The sequence below is a fragment of the Pagrus major genome, chromosome 12 (assembly GCF_040436345.1).
Source record: "Pagrus major chromosome 12, Pma_NU_1.0".
Taxonomy (NCBI): Eukaryota; Metazoa; Chordata; class Actinopteri; order Spariformes; family Sparidae; genus Pagrus; species Pagrus major.
The window spans coordinates 10,531,191-10,554,457 of NC_133226.1; the positions used below are offsets into that span (position 1 = coordinate 10,531,191).

The window sequence follows — 23,267 nt, forward strand, 5'->3', positions numbered from 1 at the left end:
GTTCCATATTCGTCTTTCAAGATGGGGTAAACAAAACCAAGTATTTATGGAGAAATGACAATAGGAGAAACATAACCTCCTGACTCGAGTGACTTGCGCCTGAGTGAATGGTACATCCCACTTAAAGTAGTTGAGGCAGGTGGAGCCCCTAAAGTCCTGTGAGGTGCTCATTATTACATGGTCCCTCTCTGCTGGCCAGGATGTGTCACTGTGGCTGGTGATTGGCCTCTCTCCTTGCCAGGTGATAGCAGTCTGGCTGATTGGGAAAATCCAATAAGAGGGGGTAGGGCACTAGGCTCTGGCTCTCTCACTCTTACTTCATTCCACCTGACGCTGACCAGGGATGCAGTCAGTTGGCTGGGAGGCTGGCTGTGGTGTTTTGTTTTATGTTTATCAGATGGGTGTGGTAGTCTAGTTTTCATGGCTTTGTTTCAAGTAGGTTTAGTTGTTCCTTTTTGTTATGGTAGAGGGTTAGCCCCCAGCTCTGACGGCCCTGTGGGTTGGTCTGGGTGGCTGCTCTTCTTTTGTTTATTTTGGCCGGCCCACCAGTTTATTTGTTTGTTCGATTGTTTAGGGGTTTTTCCCTTTGTTTGTTGTTTAATTAATAAATGTACCTTCCTTTAAACTACAACTTGTTTTGTCTTGTGTTAGACCTTATTTGGAGGAGGTTGTAACACTCATTTTATATCTTGTGTGCGTGCACAAGATGATAATTTGATTAAAAAATATATGCATATATATATTATGCTATGCTCCCTGATTGTGATTGAAAAATATGGAGTTCCAGGGGACGCTGTAGCCAGACTTGTTGGAAAGAAGATGACGCATGCAGCTGTTTCCCCGGTTACCCGGTGTTTTGGATGGAGGATTAGTTGGCCTGGACAGATCTGAGGGAGTTATTAGTAGAGAGAGAAGTTGTAATTGATTGAATTTTTGAATCTTTCATGGAACCGTGTTAATCTGACTACGCAAAACACACTCATTCTTGGCACCATAAATTGCAGCGCACTGCTGGATTGGCATTACACACACCCTCTACTACGCCTCTCCTCCGCATGTGGCGCGCGGTGACTCACCAAGATGCCAAACCTGCACAGTCTACTGTAGCAACTAACCTCAGAACTCCCTGGGAAGATTCCACCGTGCCGACATGAAAATAGAGCTTCTGCAAATTGATTTTGATATCACGCTGAAATGAAGTGAATCCAGAGGCTTCCTGACAGGTGGAAAATAAAACTTAGGTAGTTCTGGGAGAAATGGCCATATGGTCCTTACCAATCCTTACCATCTGACTAATTTGACAGGCAGTTGGAGCTGAAATTGCTTTAATTAAAATATGATCAGGGCGCGCGCGCACACACACACTCACACACACACACACACCCACACCCACACACACACACACACAGAGGCTTGTACTTACATACTTGTGAGGACCCTCATTGATAGGAGTATTTTAGCCCCTTGTATACAGTATATCAATACAGATATGTATAATTTACTTTAATCAATGGTGGAATGTAACAAAGTACATTTACTGTATTTCAATATTTCTGCTCCTTTTATACTCCTGCTCCACTACTTTCTGGAGGCAAATATTGTACTTAGTTACTAGTTACTTTGCAGATTACATGATAATAGTATAACTAACTTTTGAAGTATAATTCCCTTTTACTTGTATTATTTATACTTAAGTACATTTAATATGAGATACTTTAAGACTTTTACTCAAGTACTATTCAAATGGGTGATTTTTCTCATTACCAAAGTAATATTTAACATGATGTCTTTACTTTTACTCAAGTATGACTTGGGTACTTTTTACAACACTGCTTCTGATGCAAAATACAAGACTCAGTCCTGTACTTGTGTGCCCCAAGCCATCAAAAACTACACTTTTATGAATTTGTTGATACATTGAATGGATCACTGTCTGTCCTGTGCCATCTGTTGCTTTTGCATTAGTCGATCTCATCAACTGCTACTACTCCTAATTCTACTGCCTGATCAAGAAATTACATTCTTCTCACAGCAATGCATTTTTCACTTTGAATCTTTCATTGTATTAATTGTCCATTATCTGGTACTGTTGTTCCACAAAATTACTTTTCTCTATAAAAGGCACCATGAACACTGTAACTATGTGTTTAAGAGGTTGAACACTGACACTGAGAACAACTGGCTGCAGCAGAGTAGTGTTTACAGACATAAAGCCTATCTGTGCACTCCAGGAGACAGACTCTTGCCTCATAATGGCTCACATCTTGCTCAAGTGTCCTTCAGCACAATACTGAGCACCTATTTGCTCTAGTGGTGCTATTCTGTGACTGACCCTGACCTGTCTGCTGAGGGAGAGAAAGTTCACAAGCGTGAAGCTTTTAGTCCAACTGAAGAAAAAGAAGGGGAAATTGCATTTAACAATATTTGTTTAGGCTAAAGCACAGTCAGATTCTGAGCTTATATCCAGGTCATCTTTCTCACTTTTTAAGCAACACTACCATCTGCTGTCGTCATGGTGAGAGCACACCTCATTTAACATGTTAAGAATGCACTTGGCATTTTTGTTTGCATGTTCAAGTTGTTGTGAACCTTGCAGGTATCCAAGTCCACGTGTATCTCCATCCTTTCAGCTTTAATATGTTAGAGTATCCATTGAATTTCCCTGCATATATACTTGTAGAAACAGCTGATACTCAAATTCTAATTTTATATTCAGTATTTAATTATAATGAAGTAATTATAATGAAGACTGCATGCGGAACAAATGTAAATTAAGCAGATAATGTGAAATACATATTGCTGTGTTTTAATACTTCCTGTTAGCCTGCAAGAGTGCCTCGTCCCTGCCGCACTCTTTATTAAGATGCACTTAAAAAATGTGATCCCATCCTGAAACATTCACCTCAGGTCTCTCTGTCTCTCTCTGTGGTGCTTAAAACAGTCCAACTCAGCCACTCAGTGTCTCTTTCCATGGTGCTGAATGCTGAACCCCATTCTCCATTTCTCTCTCCATGGTGCTAAAATATTCAAAACAATGCCTTGTCCCAAATCTCTCCCTCATTCATTAATTAGCCATCCCCGACCTCTTGTCTTATTTAGAGCACTTTTGTTCCCCCATTGGCAGGTGTAGTGTCGAATAAGTACAATGAACACATCTGGCAGTGTAGCAGTGTACTGTACATACCACAAAAGCATCGAAATTCTGTATTTAATCCTTGACTTGTTCCAGCTAGTATGAATGACAAGTTGTAGGCGATTCAAACACTGAATACATGGCACATTCGACAGGATAAAATGTTTGCAGTTAATGTTTCTGCAAACCACTGATATGTGCACATTTGTACGTGTAATAGGCTGCATACCATATTGACATTTCAACAATAAGTGTCATATCACACTCACATCATATATTTATGACTTGAACATCACATCTGGAGGTGGAGAGGGTGGTGGCTGACTTACAGTTCGAGACTGCTTTTTAACCTTTGTCAGTGCGGAACCACTGGATATTTTTAACGAAGGACCATCACCTTTCAACACTTATAAGCATGACGCCACTGGATATTTTAAGTGGACCTTGGGACAATTTCCAGCTGTGTTTGTGGCAACAGAAAATGGATATCTTTGACCAGAAGTTGGGACGTCTCCAGCCGTGCTTGTGGCAACAAAAGAGGTATTTTAAGCAAAAGCATGATATTTTCCTAACCCTAACCAAGTGGTTTTTATACCTAAACTTAACCAGCTCATAAGCACAGTATTGTCACAACATAAAACACAAAACTGAACCTAAAGAAATGTACATTGCCAACATATATTCTGAAAATTGGGTTGGAGTAGTATTGTTCAGTGTTCAAAAGCACTGTTGGAGCTGATAAGAATGCCATGAAGCAAACTCAATGTTATTTCAGGATAATATTGACTCTGTTAACATAAACAGGAGAAATGGCATCCGTCAAATTATTTATTTTCAATATAAAACTCTGTCACACATTTGACGCTGAAAGCTGTCAGACTGATTCAAGAATTGCTTTCAATGTAAAATACAATCCTGAGAAACAAAGGAATTCATTTGAATCACAAAAAACTCATTGTGTTGTTGGAAGAAAAAGGCTCTGTGGTTGAAAGGTTTCCAACATAACCAAACAACAAACAAAGTTTGTTTAAATACTGCAGAAGGGACAGCAGAGAGGAGAAGAATAATGTTCATTATCTCCCTGAAACATGGAGGATGGGTTCCTAAGCACGTTTTGTTAGAAGCCCAATTTATAATTGCAAAAAGGAGCCATGTACTAGCTTTGTGTGCACAGAAATGTCTTTAAAATATGAACATATACTGTAAATTGTGCAAGGAAGAATATTTTAATGTCCTGTGTTCAGAAAGGCACTTCAACATGTTGCACCAGTTCAGAGAATCATGTCACAGTTAATTATCATGAACTTGAAATGTTTTTTCAAAAACAAAAAGCAAAACATCCACTGTTTATTTCCCCAAAAAAGTATACTGTAGTTTAAATAGAGCTGTCCCTCCTCTTTAGCTTTTAGATTCCTCCATCTTCATTCTCTTTTCCACGTCCTTTCTCCTGGTTGTCTCTATTTTTATAGTGCTCTTCTGGTAGGTTCCTTAACTTCTCAGCAGCCTAAAAATACAAGAACACAGCAGTGCAGCTTTAAATACAAAGGCAAAGACAGAGAGGGAATTCAATGCAATTGTTTTTGCATTATAATTAGTATGCAGCAAAATGGTAAGCTTTTGATGATGGGCCTTTGATGGCCTGGGGTGAAAACAAAGCCTCTTATTTCGTATCTCACATTTAAATCAGTGGACTTGAAAAACTGAGTAACACAATAAATTAAAAGACATCTCCATAGTAAAGGTCACAAGTTTAATCTCTAAAGCTGCTATACGAGTTATGACTCATCACCATCCACCTTTTTAACTGCAAAAAGCTCTGCATCAAAAAAAAAACTCAACTAGAGGCCAGAAATGTAACTGCAATCTCAACAAGCTCAACCTACAACACACGTCAGTCTCCCTACTGTATAAACCTGGGTTTTCACAAGGGTATGTTCCAGTACTCACCTGTTCAGGGGTGAGGTCCCTTTGCTCCTGGGCCAGCATCTCATACCCCACCATGAACTTCTTAACCGTCGCTGAACGCAGCAGAGGAGGGTAGTAGTGAGCATGCAGCTGCCAGTGAGAGTTGTCTTCCTTTAAATGGGGGCCAGTCGGGGCTCCTGAAAAAAGGGAGGAAGACATTAGACTGGAGACACGGTGGCAGCTTTACTCACCCAGTCAATCAGAGGCTTTGGTCACACTGGCTGGTAAAAATAATCAAGGTGGGTTGAGTGTTTTTACAACTTTAAAGGAGCACTATGTAGTTTTGGAGAACAAATTCAAACTCAGAATTTTAATGTTTACAATATTAATGAGGTAATAATACAAACTCAGAAATATTTATTTTCCATAACTGAAAAAACAAGCTTTTCTCAGAGGAAAATAAGGTCCCCAGAGCACTGTTAGCTGGAAAGGTGCAGATATAGTCTTTTTATTTGAATCCTGTTCGAATCTGCCATGTCCGCAATTAGTAGAATAAAAATTCTGCAGCAAATTACAAACCATATTTCACCGAACACAAGCCATGTGATAATATTAGTCTCTAATTACAAGTCTCTTAATCCTCTCATGAGGGTCATTCAGTACCGCAGATACATTTCAGTGAGCTGAGACTGTATTTAACATCTGGCTGCCTTATTTGTTGCCTGTGCTGCTTTCTGATTTTAGCGAAAGGTAATCAGATGTGGGAGCCAAAACATATCTCTCTTAAAAAAACACAAAAGTTTTTTCATCAATCCTTGGAGACATTATATTCTCAATAAGAGCTTTTCCTTTAGAGTCAGTTTCCTGACAGCGGGCTCTGATCAGACACAGACAGGAGGTTGACATAAAGGAAAGTAATGAATGGTGAAAGAAAAAGGAAGACCAATGAAAGGACTGAGGAGTCCAGATAAGGGATGAATAGAGATGGAGGCTCCTATTAGTAGACAATTAAGCACTTTTAGATTGGTTTTTGGGTGTGTTTGTTCTGCTGCATGTGTGTGAGAATTGAAAAGAGTGCATAATTTAGAATGAAATTACAGATATTTCTGGATTGGGGCCCACCAGTTGTAACAGTGTAATAATACAGTAATAATACTGTATATGTGATACATGTTCTACTGCTTCTATGCAGTATATCCAGCGTATTGCAATGTACTGTAATGATTCAGTGTGACTAACTTTCTGCCTCCCTTCATGTTTATCTCTCCCCTGCTGTGTCCCAGTCCTTTATCCAACCAGTTAAACAGTCTGTAATGTGTTGTGTTTTCCTCCTGAAGGACTAAGCAGGTAGATTTAGCTTATCCATAATTTCCCAGGCGACTCAAACGCCTTCCAACCTCTTCTCTCCTCATATTTGCCACTAATAAGCCTAGCCCCAAAATAAAAGCTGGTTGCTTCAAAATGAGCTAAAATAAAGCGCAAACACAGATGGGGAGATAACGCAACTCATTATGTGGGCCAGCTCTTTTTGTGCGTGTGTGTGTGGATCAGTGTTTGTTCCCAAAATTAGGTGGTCAATGTGTATGCCGTATGTCTGTGTGTGCGACAGACACGCTGCGTGCCCTATTATAATCTCAGCAGTCTATTTTCCCTTAATCCCCCATGATAAAGTGAAAAATAACACTGTTATTTTGGGAGTGAAAGTTCTAGCAATTAAAAAACAGTTGGAAACATAACATATTTGGTAAAACGGAAGAGCTCCTTTGCACAGCAGTGCTTCTCCTCAGGGTGCAGCTGGTACAGGACAAACCGCACACACAAAAAAAAAAAATCAATATTCCAGCACACACCAGGATACCATTGACACTATTTTGTTAGCAATTACATTTAAACCAACAAGGACGTTTTGCATGTTGCTTCATCAGATTCACTCTGCCTTAACATTTTTCATGTTGCATGAAAAAAAAATATTATCAGGGGACCTGTTAATTGCTGTTAATCATAATAAAAGTTGACCTTACAGGAAAAAACATTAGTTGTGCATGTGCAAAAACAAATATGGTCATATGCGTATGCCAATGTTATGCCAATGTATATTGCCCTGTGAAACCTATTGGGTTACATGTGAAACCCATTGATACTGAATGTGAAACCATGTAAATAGACACGTTATACCCATGAGATCATATGTGAAACCCACCAAAATTTTGTTCAACCAGACCTCACTAATAAATGTACAAAAACACCAATTTCAGCTTTATTGACAAGTTAAAATGAAACTGGATCATATTTCATGAATAAAATGTTTATAATGATACAATGTGGTGCCACATCTTACAACATACGGTACCAAAATTATGGGCTACATATGTGGCAACATGTGATCACGTGGAAAACATGGGAAATCCATGTGGTCTGTAAGGGTGGGATATTTAACTCATTAATCCATTGGAGGAGTCGTTTAGTTTATTGTATTTAACATGTGATATCAAAGTGATTATCAACTTGGCTGCTTGGCCTCTTTCTTGATCTTTTCTTCCTTGTCTTCATCTCGACACTTTCCTCTCACTCATTTCATTTTTTTGCATAACGAGAAACATGAGGCTGCTTATAAACCAAACTGTGACATTTCACAGATAATTAGACAGGCAGGTGTAGTTTGAAAACCCCGAGAAAAAGTAGGAGGTAGTGTGAAACATGCATGTGCGTAGTATTACACCGTCTTCTGGCATTGTACATTTTAATGAGGACACTATAAAGGCTGAATTTTTGGTATCATTAGTTGCTTCAAGAGAAATTTCACTTAAGAAGTAAAAAACTTAAAAGGAAAATGGAGGAAAACATCTGCCACCCTGTGTGCCACAGAAAATAAGATGAATCGACTACCTGCCAAAAAACACATATCTCTACCTTGACCTATGAGTTTAGTCTCCATCTTCGAAATAAAACAGACTAGGAGATTAAAGCCAAAACTTAACACAAGATCTGTAGGAGCCTTCACCACAGGCAACTTTTAGACTGAGATTTTACTTCAAAGATTTGATATCAGATAAAATAGAAAAGAAAAAAGGTGTCCTCTCATGCCCTCTGTCCTTTTCTCCACACTTCATTCCCAGTGTATCATCTCTCTCTATTTATAAACCATCTTTCATGTGGGCTGCCTTGCTTTAAACAAAAAAAAAAAGAAAAAAAATCCTAAAAAAACAGACTGGCAGGTGATAAATGTCAACAAAGCTACAGCCCTTCATTCTATGAAATGGATCTGAGATGATACAATCATGGCCTAAAAATGGTCTTTTCCTGAATATTCAACCTGATCGTTAGTTCTTATTAGTCAGGACTATGTGCACACCTCAGCGGCCTGAAGCTGTTCATAAAAGATGAAAGCCATCACAAGAAGCCCATAATTTGGAATTGGAGGAGTAGAAAAAGATAAAACATTATAAGGGAAAGAGAAGGAGAATGAGGTATACAGCCTGATGGAAACTATTGAGGAGGTTGGCCTTGTTAATGAGAATTTTTCTTGCCGGTGGTAATTGTTGGTCTATGTTGAAATAGTGGAGACGGACACCATTAACCTTGAAGGTATAATATCTTTGATTTAATTAGAAATTCAGCAAACTCTGAAACTATTCCAATTATTCCATTTGATGTCTGAACAGGACTGAGACTCGACAGCTATGCAATGGCTCAATGAGGCTGGCAGCTGTGCTTTAAGCGAACATGCTCACATTGATAGTGCTAACATGATTATGTTCAACAGGTATAATGTTATCTGTGATCACCAACTTAATTTAGTGCAGTGGTTCTCAAACTTTTCCTGGACAACAAAAGCCAAATTATCAAATCACTAACAGTAACTGGGGAAGCAACAATTAACAAAGGATCCAAGCAGAATTTAAATGAAATGAAGGTCAGCATGTTAGCGCCAGAAAAATCTCGTTTGTTTATTTCCATTATTTAAATCACTATTGAACTCAGCTTCACTCCTTGTTTCCCCTGGTCATCCACTCCCCTCAAGCCTGTTAGCATACTAATAGATGCTAATTAACACTCAGTACAGATGAGGCTGGTGGGAATGTTGCAAGTATTTGTTCAGTAACAACAGTTCTGTCCTGATGATGTGGCTGGATGAAACCGACGCACAAAAGTTATTGTACGTTGTAAAAACATTTCAATCTTAACCACAAATGAAGACTCAGGGAATAGCCATCATCATCATCATCATCATCATCATCATCATCATCATCATCATCATCATCATCATTATCAACTATTGATGTCTGGACAAAATTTAATGGCAATCCATCCAATAGTTGTTGAGATTTTCAGTGTGGACCAAAGTGGTGGACTGGCCAAGCGAACATTGACAATTTTGACAAAAATAAAATGCCATTTGTGCAACAGAAATACACCTGAGGTCTGTCATAGAAACATGTCCTACTTGCTTACAAGATGCATCTAAAGAACGGTGACAAAGGAAACACCAACATAAATAGGGGAGCACGTTTCATAAAAAAAATAAAGGAGATTGCATTATGGCTAAATGCAATAAGGTAAATAAAGGTAAGGTTGATAAAGGTAAAAATGTGTGACAAAACAGCATTATAGTGAATTTCTGAAGTGCTGCAAACACAAATGTCATTCTCCAGATGTGAGAAAACATGTGCTGTCCAACACTTGAGTTGAGTTGTGATCTGGTGACTGCGAAGGCCATAGCATATGATTCACATCATTTTCATACTTAACAAACAATTCAGCAATTCATGCCCTCTGGATGGAGGAACTGGAAGAGATCACCCCCATTGGGACGGCAATGTTCAACACACAAAATGTTGACCACTCGTAACTTTGTATTGATTTACAGAGTATAATAGAACCACCAGTTTCTCCACTTATTTATTAAGGTTTTACTTTAATTTGTCAAGTGTCTGTAGATCCAGGCTGTAGTCTTGCATAATGGCGCATCAAAATTCCTTTAATCTCATTTGTTAGTCAACATTTCTTGGTACGAGCTATTTTTTTAGCATATTTTTCACTATGTAAGCCTTTAAAAAGTTATGGGGTCCAAATTCGTCATTTCAAAAAGTGGTGGCCACATGTCCCCAGCATCCCCAGTGTAAATGACACCTATGAGAATAATATACATTTGGTGAACAGTCGGGTTTCCACTCTTTGAAACAACTCAGCAGGACAAGAATGCTGCAGGGATTGAACCTGCCACCCTTGGCTTCTACCAGGCTCACTCAGACCACTCAGCCGTGATGACACCGCTCTCCTCTCTGTCACACATCACTCATCGCCTCACTGCTCTCTGCTAACCTTTGTTCCAGCTTGAACCCGCTCACAACAGACAATTCACTCAACGTCTCAGTGCAGGTAAATATCAGCGGATGTCTGTGCTGAACTGCAGTTGTCTCGACGGATGTTCCTCACCTGTCTGTACAAAGCTTGCAGTCTTTCGTGTTTGTGCAAGCTACTTCATCACACCAAGCCAATTAAACCGTCAGCTTGCCATAGTTAAAAAAGAAGATTCATAACCACCTTTTGACTGCTGTGATGCAAAATAGATGTATTTTGGATTTTTGGCTATGCAAATTCACTTCACTCTGCATGTTCCTTCAAAAGGAAAAGGTTATTCGACCCTCATTGCAAAGATGACATTTCCGAGCATTTTTTGCTTGCTTATCTTCTTGCTCGCTGTCTCGGTACTGGTTCTTTTGCTTCCTCTGACAGTGGTAGTGCCAAAGTAACCACAGGAGAATAGAAGCAGGATCCAGACACAGAATGGTGAAACAGAAAACTGAAATTAAACTGAACATGTTAACGATGAGAAAATTGCAGCAAACATTGAAAACAGCAACCTAAACTTACTGCAGATTTGTGTCAAAAAAGTCTTCACTTAATTAATTTCAGCCATGGAAATTGTCTGGAATTAATATCAAACTCACTATGTAAAGTCTTAATTTTTAATTAATGAGGTTAATATAAAGCTCGACACACTGTATGTAAAATGCTCATATCTGATGCGTCAGTTGTTTGTCGAGCTCAAACAACAGGATTACAACTCCTCTCGGCACCAGGGGCCAAGAAGAGTTCAGCAAACAAAAGTAAAACCTTCTTACATTCGTCTCTAACATGATTATTCACTATTTCTCCGGGGATACGAATTTGTGAGCCAGCTCCTAGAAGAAAGTCTGAACAACACCTGGAAGGACAGGCAGCAGAGACAAACAAGTCTAACTCACAGACCTCATAAACTAAAAGTGGGAAACTTTTTCCTTCCAGTATAAAATATTCAGCAAAAGAGATTGAAACCATTGGGTTGTTTTCAGTATATCAACCTTAAAGCTGCTGTAATCAATATTTTATATTAGCAGTAGATCAAATGACTATATGTAATGTGAAAGGTGTCGCTCATGGCGACAAATCCATAGTTATCACCTGACTGTGCAGTTCCCCCCAGCTCTACGTCGCGTCTTACCATCTTTCAGCTCATTGTTTAGTTGTTGTTTTTTTAACCACCCACACTTTATTGTCTTGGATCACTCTCATCAGCATCTGTTCCAGCTGTTTTCAGAAAAGAAAGCTCCAAAACCCCAGTGTACAATGACCTACCAGCACCAAATGCTACACAGGCACAGTTAGCAACTAGCTTTTGAATATTTAGCATTTAGCAGCATGTTTCTCTCAAAAACATTCTAATTTCTTCTTCAAAAATAGAGCTATAAGGAATGTGAATATAAGATTAATATTAATCAGGTGTAAAGATAAGCGAATCACCATTAATGCTAACGGTGCTATGTATCGGCTCAATGTTTAAGTCCTTAGATGTTAATAACACCTTGTTTAACTCAAAAACTTTTTAAGGAGTTAAAATCCAAAAGTGTTTTCTATCTCCCTATGGAACTTTATATGATCATAAAAAGCTTAAATTTACACTATGAGTGCTCTTTACCTGTGAAACCCACTGCTTTACTTGGTGGTGATCTAAAAGAAAACATTGAATATGCTGATGTGTCCTGGGCACGCATGGATGTGATAATGTGTGAGTTATCTAACCTGTAGGAAACCTAAGCTGCACTTTAATTTATACACATCTTTCCCATCACAATGGACAAGCTAATTACTATTCATATTTTATATTAATGCCTTGTTGGTGCATAAAATAATGCACAAATTATTTTTCAGAGGGAAAAGACTGGAACACAGTAACCAAACCACAGCTTCTAATACTACAAAGAAAATGATGGAAAGATGTGCAGAGAACCCACAAATGATTTCAATCTAACATTAACAGCACAACACAGAGTGAATGCTGACTTCAAGGAGGAAAGAAAGGAATGAGAAGAGGGGATAAAGAAATGAGAGTGCAAAAAGTGAGAGAGGCAGGACTGCGAAGGGTGTGAAGAAAAACTTGAGGCAAGGTGTGAAAGCATTTTAATGCATCTCTTCCTACTTTATCGCTTGTCACTCCACTTTAATTTGGCTCAACAGTCTTTTAAAACTTCAACTGTGAAAAGACTTCACATATTTCATGACTGGCTTTTGCAGATTAAGATTCAGACGAGCCCTCAGACGACTGTGACTGGAGCTCATTCACATATCAAACTGACTTTAAAATTAAAATTATCTTTAATCATTGCCCCCATCTGTCCCGTTCTCTTTGTCTCACTCTACAAAAGAGACTTAAAACAGGTTATCACATTTATACCAAAACTTTTCCTTTTAAACCCTCCCACTCTCCCACTGTTTGTCTTACCGTGCCAGCCCATGGAGTAGGGGAAAGAGATTTCAAACAGATTGTCGTACTTCGTCAGCAGGCACCTCATAATGTCAGCCAGACCTGATACACGGACAGACAGAGGAGAGGGGGATATAGTTAGAAGACAGCAGGAAGGTAGGCAGGGGGGAGAAAGAATACATTTGTAAGTGAGTATTGTTAATAATGAATGCCACAAGGAAGGGGAGTTGAAGCGAGGGCATACAAGAGTAGAAAAAAAAAAGTCACTGCAAAGTGAGAAAGAAATGTACAACTAGACATGCTGTAAATTGAAATGAAGATGAAACTTTTAATATTCTTGAGGGTAAATTAAAAATAAAAGAAATGCCTGAACACAAGAACAAGTCAGAGAAAGAAAAACAAAGCGCATAGTTAGATAAACACAAACAAGTTTCTCTATAACACAAATCCTGGACAGCTGGAATCAAAATATGGATTCAAATTTGAAGCAAGTAAGAAACTAAAGCAAACTACAGAACAGGCAAAAACTGTGAATCGGTAGTTTGATGTGACTGTAAGCACTGAATCAGACGTTAGTTCAGACCACAAAAACATCATCCTTCCTGACATCTTCCGACTGCAGGAGCCAATTTCGATTTGTTCTTCTGTGCTGATTTGTCTCCGAAGTTCAGTGTGAAACAGCGGTAATGGGCTGTGTCTCAGAAGACACCTATCCCACTCATCCTTCTTATCTATGTGCCTCGGGCTTCGCGACTTCATTACGCACGGGCTCAATCAGATAAACAGACTCGCGACTGTCAACAGAAGTCTTCCAAATGAGCCCTTAGTTAATTTAAAGACGCTGTGGTGTTTGTCCTTGAGAAAGAATGGTCGGTAATCTCACTAGATCACCTGGATCTTCAGAGAATTCATTCTCTGACAACAACACCACCTGCTAGAGTCATTTAAACACCACGATTTAAGAAAGAAAGGGAAGCAAATCTCAATAAAATTCTGATTTGGGAATGTGGTCATATTCCATGAAGCAAAAGTCCATGAAGGGTGTAAAATAAAAGTTTCCTTCACTGAGAAGCTTGCATGTGTTGTGAATTATCATGGAAGAGACACACACACACAGGAGGCACCTTGGCTGGGAATCAAACCTGCAGGTTCCCCACTGAGCCGCTGACTCACCTTAAACTCGTCTTAATTGCCTTATCGCGCTCCAAGTCACTCTCACTGTCAGTATCTTCGCAAACACACTCACCCTCCCTCTCCTCTGTTGTCAGGTCGGTGATCCTGAGGACATGTCGTCGTGGTAACAACAGCGTCTGGTAGGGCCACGTTGCCCAATATGGAACCACCGCCAGCCAATCAGAACTCTCCACCACCACGCGCTCCTAAAAGAGACAACATTGAAATGTTGTTGAATGTAAAAGATATTTTATATATTTTATGATCATTTATGAACTTTTCATCAAAGTCAAAAACACTAACATATACTAACAGATAGCTGAAGTGAAACCAGAACTTTCAGGTTTCATTCAGAAGTCGGGCAACATCATTCAAAATCATTTGTAACAATAGCTAGACAAGTGGAAACTCAACACCTACTGGATAGATTACCATGAAATTTCTACCCACATTCATGGTTCCAAGAGGATTAACCCTACTGAATGACTCTTAATGAGTGCCACCATGATGGTGACATACATGTCCCAATCAGGATGAATTGTATTAATGCTGGTGAACCATTCATTTTTTATCTAGGGCCATAATCGAGACATGTTTTTGTATAGTCAAACCTGGTTAAATTAACGAGGTTCCCGTTGGTGATAAATTGTTAGCATGCTAAACTGCTAAATGAAGATGGTGAACATGGTAAACATCTTATAAAGCATCAGCATTCACATTTGCAGCTGAATGTGCAGGCCTGTTTCCAAACCATTAGAAAAGACTGACATGACCTTAACTGGTAAGAAAGAAAAAGTTACATAAAGCCCATGGTACACACCCTGCTGCACAGGAAAATTCTCATGTGAGTTGTAGTTTACTGAAGCTAGTGCAACATGGTTAGCCTGACTGTGAGGTCAGGGCTTTGCCTCTCTAAAGGCTTGTTGGCCAATTTCACATTCTATCAGACACTTTTACAGGAAATGCAGCAGCCCATCATTTCCCTGTCTATGCTGCATTAGAAAGTAGAGCAGGTGCATATTAAATATGGCAGTACACTTCCCTGGAGGAGCAATGAAAGCACACCAGGTGTTGAGTTGAAATTATCCAGGAAAAGTTTGTTTTTTCAGAGGCAAAGTCAAACCAGACCCCCCTGACATAATTAAGTATTTTTAATACTTTAATACAGGCTGAGCGTACTGGTTTAACACCATACGTCTCTTCAAAACTCCCTCATCCAGGCTGTGTTTTTTTTTTAAATGCCCACCCTGTTATCTGACAGTCTTTCTCCTCTCTCTGCTTGTTTGGTGCTTATGAAGCAGGTAATTACTGTTTTACACTGAATATTTATTAAACATGCTGATGAAAATGACCGTGCATCACATTTACCCCCATATTTTATAACGAACACACTTATATAAATAAAGAAAGACAGTAATAAATACATGAACTTGTTCACACTGCTTCGGCTTATTAAGTCACCTCCCACCATGCATTCAGACCAGAAAGACGTGAATAAAAACAGGGAATATTGAGTGGAAGAAAATATAGAGAAAAGCTTGAATGAGCACGCTCTTATTTTGTAACAAACAAACAAGTCAGTCAGGATTGGCTGTTTGCAGCAAGAAGCCTAATTATCATAAACTGTTTAAATGCAGAATGTGTCAGAAGCTGAGATTTAACAAGCTGATGAGTGGGCACAAACAGGAACTGACCTTTGTATTACAATCCATCAGAAATAGATTAGCTCAGTGTGTGTGTGTGTGTGTGTGTGTGTGTGTGTGTGTGTGTGTGTGTGTACAGCAGCAGTAGGAATGTGGTGGGAATCAGCTCCATACTAATCCCAAAACAACACGGACAAGCGCTGCCTCTCTTGTTTTTCTTTGCATTGGACTTCCAGCAACTGCATGTTAAAATACATTTTCCAAACATAATAACTCAGTCTCATCACAAACTGAAATGGAAATGCTGGTGTGTAAAGGCCTCAGAGCATAAACAACAATTTGCAGCACGGTCGATAGCCAGTCGAGTGTAGTTCTTGAACCTGTATTATTTGATTTTTTTGGTCACTTGGGGGCAGAATAATCCCACAACAAGATGAATAACGCACAATCCTGACAGATAACAACCTTATCGAGTTGTTATGGCCAAGCTGTTAGCAAACAACAGGCTTTTTAGACAACAGATGGAAGCAACATTGGCATTCATATCCTCTGGTCACCTGAGGAACACAAGTCAAAAGTGTGTGGCTGTATAGCTGCTGAATGCTCCTCATGCTCTCCAATGTTCACCAGCTAGCCACAAACTCTGTTTGGTGTTGGGCAGGTTGCATGCAGTGAATTTATCAGAGCCACTTTCCTGAAAAGAAACATACACTAAATGTGCCACAAAATCAAAACAATGATCAAAAAGGGGCTAAAAAGCTCCGTAGAGCAACATAGTTATATGATACTTCTGTTTGTTTTTACTACCAGCTACATCAGTTTGTGTACAGTGTGTGATTCCTTTCCATATATCCAGCTAGCTAGCTAGCTGTAGGTCTAGCACTTGCTCTTTTAGAGAGTCAAGAAGTAGAATTGTTCCAAAAACCTACTGGCACATATTTCCACATGCTTTTTGAGTGTTTCCAGGTTGTATTTTTGGTGACAAGTGGCCAATAATTTTTTTTTTATCCAATGTTATTTGGTTTTACATGTCCTGTCTACCAAGCATTGTGCTGTTGAATGATCACTCACTCTTCACCATGTCAAAATATCAAGAGTGTCTTTTTTCTGGCTTATTGCCAGATGGACCGTGGGTGTATGAATTGTGTGCTTTCTCTTTATACTAATTCTTTCTTTTTTTTATACAGGATGCATACGTTGTGTTGTTCTATGTGAATAGTATAGAAACTAATTTAACAAAAATTAAACATAACCAGACACCAACCAGAGCAAAGAGAGAGAGTGTTTGGGCATCCTGGGCTGTAAATCTCCCAGAGGTTTGAACAAACTTGCCCATGCATTAGTGCGTAATCCCTAAGATTTCCTAAGCGGTCAGTTCTCTTAATGAACTGTATTTGGAGTATAGAAATAATACTTATTGCCTATTGCAATAACACAGCGACTACAGTTTCCCCTTTCAACAAATAATTTGAAACTACGTCTCCATTATTGATTTTTAAACTTAAAAACACTGACTTCGAATATTCGGCTCCAACCTATAAACTAAAAAACTATTTTTTCTGGTCCAGTTTCAGCTTTCTCCTCCTCTTCAATATACCCTCTCAACCCTCTTCACTCTCTTTTCCACATCCTCTCTTCCACTGCCTTTAACAGGATTATAAAGAAGAACAATGAAGATAGAAAAATAAGAGAGAACCCGGGATGGAAAGGGAAGATTGAGGAGGAGGGGTGGAGTGAAGTGAAGAGTGAGAGAGGAAGCGGAGGATGTCCTAAAGCGGACACCTCACGGACTGCAAATCCCACAGAGCATCATTCAATTAGCTTAGAAAGTTTTTGTTTCAAAGTCAAGAGTGTCACCAAGGAGCCGAACCCCAATTCAAACTCCTCCAAACACTGCAGTGTGCCAATTTACGGTCCTAACCCCAGCTCAGAGGGACAGGCGCGAAAAGAGACACACACACACGCGGACAAGAACAAGTAGTTTGAGGCATCCTAGCAAACACACACACACACAATTCTGCTTCCACTCTGATTTTATAAAGGTCAGTCCCCATGAGCAGCTGTCTAGTGTCTACTCCGCTCTCTTCGAACCCTTAATGCTATCCCTCCTTTCTCTCTCACACACACTCTCACACACTCCCAGTAGAACAGGTATAAGCTCATTCCCTGAATGAATCAGTGCCAGTCTGATTTCTCTTCTCCTTCTCGCCTTCACATCTCTCTCTCTCTTTGACTTTGTGTCTCTGTGTCCGTCCTTGTCGTCTCCATCCACTCTTTTGTCTCCTTCTTTTGTCCTCTCTCTCTGCCTCTGTCTTACTTTGTTTACAAATTCCTTTGGTCACTTTAAACTCTATCATCAAGCCCAAAGTCAATTTTGAAGAAGAATTTAATACTTTACTGTCCTTTAAAGACTTCTCCTCATCTAAGCTTGAATCAAAGCTGAATCAGAGTAAAGAAACCCTCCTCTTATGTTGGACCTCAATTGGATTTCAGCTTTGTCTGTGAAGTGGCTAATCAACAAAAGTAATGGCTGTGATTTGTTCCAGGAAAAGTTAGAGTTAAGTTAGTGGGACCCACTAAGATGAAAAACATCAAAGAAGTTGGTGTACTTTGCCCAAACTTCTGACATAGAATTTTGGAGATTTATCAGCCCAACCTCGTCAGGAACACAACCACTTAGGCCACCTGTGACAGCAGCTTATCATGAGCAATATTGACATTTGTTGTTCGACGGTGACCTGTAGTGGCTGTAGTAATTATTATGCCAGCAAAGGAGGAAGTCAGGTGAAGTAGTATAAAGGGCTAAAAGTCAGCATCTGAAGGAGGCTGGGGTGGACAGTTTGGGGAAAAAAGCAGGATTTTCATTCAGGAGACTGCTGTTCTTGTCCAGTGTGAAAGCAAAGGTCAAAGGTGACTTATTTCGACGTAGTAGTTAAGTCTCGCCATGTACGTAACTTAAGTTGCTTATTTCACGTCGGTACGATCATAATGTAATTTATAGGTATTTTAATCCCAACCACCATGTTTTCCTAAACCTAACCAAATACTTTTTTTTGCCTAAACCTAACCAAGTACAATGAAGGTCCAGGTCCTGTGGTTTTTGGAATGGTGTTATAAATATTTTTGGAAGCCACTGGCAATCGACTTATTCAGTCGTTTAGGTATGAGGATATGTTGTGAATTATGGTGTTTACATTCTGTCCTAATTATTTTGTCTAACAATACAAACACTAAATGGCATGCTGTTTGATGCCATTGATTAGCTTAGCAAATATCTGGCCATTTACTTTCTGGACTCTACTGATTTCTTAGGAACCGATCCAGGACAATAAAAAGTCATGTTTTTTTCATTTTTTTTTTCAGGTTTGTACAGATTAAACAAACAATATACACCGGTCAGGCATAACATTATGACCACCTGCCTAATATTGTGAAGGTTCCCCGTGTGCAGCCAAAACAGCTCTGACCTGTCAAGACATGGACTTAAGACCTCTGAGGGTGTTCTGTGGTGTCTGGCACCAGCGCGTTTTGTAGTGGATCCTCTGGGTCCTGTATGTTGGGGGGTGGGGCCTCCATGGATCAGACCTGCTCCAGCACGTCTCACAGATGCTTGATCGAATTGGGATCTGGGGAATTTGGAGGCCCGGTCAACACCTTGGGCCCTTCATTGTGTTCCTCGAGCTGTTCCTGAGCAGTGTTTGCGGTGTGTCAGGGCACATTGTTCTGCTGGGGGGCCACTGCCATCGGATAGTGTTGTTGTGATGAGGGGGTATACTTGGTCCACAACAGTGTTTGGATGGGTGGCGCGTGTCAAGTGGCATTCACATGATTGCCAGCACCCAAGGTTTCCCAGCAGAACATCGAATTGTGATGAGATGATCAATGTTATTCACATCACCTGTCAGTGGTTTTAATGTTGTGGCTGATCGGTGTATGCTTGTGCACGAGAGACTTTTGCTGACCAAGCCAACCAACTTCCAGTTGAGTGCCCAGCTAACTTCAATAGAGATAAAATGATTTAATCTTGAGGCTTTTCTAGACTTTTCTAGTCATTTTGTGGGGGTTGAGAGTATCCACAGTTTTCCAGCCGCTTCTTTCACAATGAAAGCCTATGGGGAAAAAGTCTTTTTGGGCCACAGTGCATCACGTGATGTTGTAATTACGCAGTTTGGCCATTACAAAAGTTGGCTTCAAAGCCTGGTGCTCTTCCTGGGAGCTTGGTGTCCTGTTGTCCCTTCCTCCCCTGCTTATGCTAAGCTAAGCTAACAGCTGCTGGCTCCATATGCATTTGCAGTATAGACATTAGAGTGGTATCGAAAGTCACATCTTACTGTTGACCGAAAGCTAATGAGCTTTTTAAATAAAAAGTCAAACATAACCTTTAAGACAAACAACGTTTGTCATTCAGCATCCTACAGCCTGCATATTCATAAACAAAAACCTTAATAAACAAAATCAAATAATCAGTGGAATTTTCATAGTTTTGAAAAGTACGGAAGAACATTCATAAATTTAAAAACAAAGAAAATGGCTGTATATTTTAAAGCTAAAATGTAATGGCATGAAGGCTTTTCTTTAAGTCTAAAACAGAGAAAACCCCTTGCACAACACTAGATCAAATCAACACAGGAAAATGTGGGGAAAAGGGTGATAAGAAGTGACATCAAATTATCATTGTATGACACGAATAACAAAAACCTAAAACCTGTTTATCACCATTTAAACTCAGGGTTGAAAGCCTAAAAAGGTAAGGTGATGCCAGATTGGCTCATCACTGGATAAACACGACTAAAGCCAACTTAAAGAAGGGTTTTAGCTGAGAATATAACCAGAGATTAAGTGTACTAAATAATAAAGTAGCATAAGTGAGTCATCGCTTCACACTCAAGGGAGCAAAACCAAAAAGTCATGGCTCCGTCAAGTTTAATTCTCCTTTAGAGAGTTCGTTCACGGTTTCCACCAAATGTCTGCTTACTAATAAGACATTTGCCAACATGCTTAATGTGCTCAGTGCTCAGTTAGACCCTGTCTGGGATGGTTACTGCTACTGCTCCACACTCATGGCTGGAAAATCCCTCACACACACACACACACACACACACACAAACGGAGTTGGTTTTCTAATCTTCACACAGGTTGAAGATGGATGCCGCAGCATTATGCTAATGAGTGTCTCTGCTGTCCAATCACACGCTTCAGTGACTGAACGACAGGCAGAGGATGCTGATGGAGGAAAAAAAGAGAAGGATGAAGAAAGAGAAAGAGAGAGAAGGATGGCGGGAAAGGGTGGAAGGTGAATGGATGAAGGGAGAGGCAGTGAGGGCAGTCAGGGTGAGAAAAACATGATGTCACTGTTTTGCATATTTTGAGATATTTCATTTTTAAAGCAAGCCTTTGAAGTTCATTATAAACCATTATCACACAGCTTAAAGGTTCCCCATCATCACTCCTGATATTGCACATGGTCTTCAAATCCAAATTTCAGTGAGGGGGGAGTCCACTGGGCAATATAAAAGAAGCACTTAATTTACTGCCAGTTTCTGCAGTTGCCCAGAAGGGACAAACCAAACACTGCCTCTCGAGAGGGCCTTTAATGTTTTTAGTTGCCTCCATAGGGAGTATGAGGCAAGGGGTATTCAGTTGGTGGTAATCTGCAATCTCAATGCTGTATGCCAATAAATCCTGGTCCTATAAGCCATGTATTACTTCACTTACTCACAACATTCACAACACAGTTTCATAAACTGTGTCTGACCTCTGAAGCCTGTAATGCCAGATTTGTTGCACATCTGGACGCCATATTTCTTTTCTAACTATTATTCCAGGGTGAACAAAGTTAAACTTCCTTTTCAATTTTAGTGCTTCAGTGAGCTGCAATGATTAGTCGATAAATCAGTTAGTCAATTGAAAATATAATAAGCTGGCCAACTATTTTGATAATTATTTAATTATTTAAGTCAATTTCAAGCAAAAATGTCAAACACTTGCCAACTGCAGTTTTTTAAATAGAAGGATTTGCTTTTTTTCTTCATTATAATGGATAGTAAATGAAAAGTCTTTGGAGTTTGGACTGAAGGTTGGACCACTGAAGCAACCTGAAGATGGTATGTTGAGTATTTTTAATAGTTTTTAAGATTTTATAGAATAAACAATTAGTGATGAAAATAATCGGCAGATTAATCGATAATGTAAACTATTATCAGAGATTGAAGTCCCTGACACTAACAATAATTTGCACATCTCACACCTCTCATTGACTTGAGTAAAATGTCACAGTTGCTGAAAAAAAGCTGCCATCTTTATATGGTTATTAAAAGGGGCACTGTAGTTTTGAAGAGAAGAAATTCGAACTCAGAATTGTAATGTTTACAATATTAATGAGGTAAAAATACAAACGCAGAAATATTTATTTTTTCCATAACTGAATGAACAAGCTGTTCTCAGAGGAAAATAAGGTCCCAGAACACTGTTTGAAGACAGAAAGTTGGCAGGGTCCGCCAAATATAAACAGAGCAGAACAGTATGAAATTGTGTTGTCCTTTAAGGTCAGTTTGTTTATTCAGTTTATTCAGTCATAAAAAAATCATCATAGTGCAGCTGTGGAATCAGCCTGACGGTAAATCAAGAAAAACAAGTCTGTGAGGGTAAAATTTAGCTTTAAATGTTCTTTTAAAACGTAATTTGTCTTTGTGTTTATGTGTACAGCAGTACCTTTCTCTCAGCCTCTTGTCTGGCGTATTGCAGCAGCATTGGCTCTCCATGTTTCTGATAGTAGGATCTCTGACAGCGGTCTGACAGAGCAGGTTCATTAGGCAGGAAGTTGCTGGCCCACACCTATGATGTCACAGGAAGCAGGAAAGAGATGGAGGAAGATAATGATGAGAGAGAAATCTATAAAACCTTCTTCCAAGTTAAGTGTGTAATATTCTCTGTTCAGAAAATAAAAGGGGCAACAAGCTACCTGCCTAATTGTCCTGCTGCCCTGATTTCAAATGACCTCATTAACTCTGTGATTTAATGAGGTCATTTATCAATACCACTCAATCAATAAAGGTTCACAGGTGCACAGATTTCTGGGTTTCAAAACTCATTTTCATTTTTTCCATTCAGACTTTTTAGATTGATAAATGGGTTTCCCCTGGCAGGCACTGGCTTTCATTTATATCAATACAGTGTGAAAATCAACCTGCAGACTCTGAAACATAATTAAGACAGGTACTTCATCACAGTGAACAACATCAGCCAGGTTCTATCGACAGACATTAAAGGTCCTGTTAAATGGTTTCTCAATCAGATTGTTAGCGCTAGGGTTTGAAATTACATGGCACAACATTTTCTGCCAAAACTAGAACAGTTGTGGTTATTTCTTATCAGATTTTTGGGAGGGTTTGAACTTCTGTCAATAGCCTGAAGTGGGCAGGGTTACGTTAGAAAAGGTGATGTTCATATATCAGGATTTAGCAATATCTGACTCAAAATCTGTTGATAGTTGGTGAGTTGTTTGCCAGTCAGTATCAACCAAATCTGACTAAACCACACCCACTCAGTCTTGTTCGAGCAGATTAGCTGAGTTTTTAAGATTTAAACTCTTGATTCTTATTCATATCCTACTATTTACTACTGAATATTAAATCTTACAGAGGAACACATTGAAATCAAGTATTCAGGG

At 39.4% G+C, this 23,267-nt stretch overlaps 1 protein-coding gene across 1 annotated transcript in view; it reads right to left on the minus strand.

Moving 5' to 3' along the window:
* Positions 1–3,947: 3,947 nt before the first annotated feature.
* Positions 3,948–23,267, minus strand: part of galt (galactose-1-phosphate uridylyltransferase) — a 33,647-nt gene continuing 14,327 nt past the window's right edge. Inside the window, exons 7-11 of the mRNA XM_073478692.1 lie at positions 22,310–22,432; positions 14,029–14,161; positions 12,801–12,884; positions 5,081–5,235; positions 3,948–4,637 (exon numbers count right to left, since the gene is read on the minus strand). Coding sequence (XP_073334793.1) covers positions 4,539–4,637; positions 5,081–5,235; positions 12,801–12,884; positions 14,029–14,161; positions 22,310–22,432 — 594 coding nt within the window. The 3' untranslated portion in view covers positions 3,948–4,538. The remainder of the gene's footprint in view (positions 4,638–5,080; positions 5,236–12,800; positions 12,885–14,028; positions 14,162–22,309; positions 22,433–23,267) is intronic.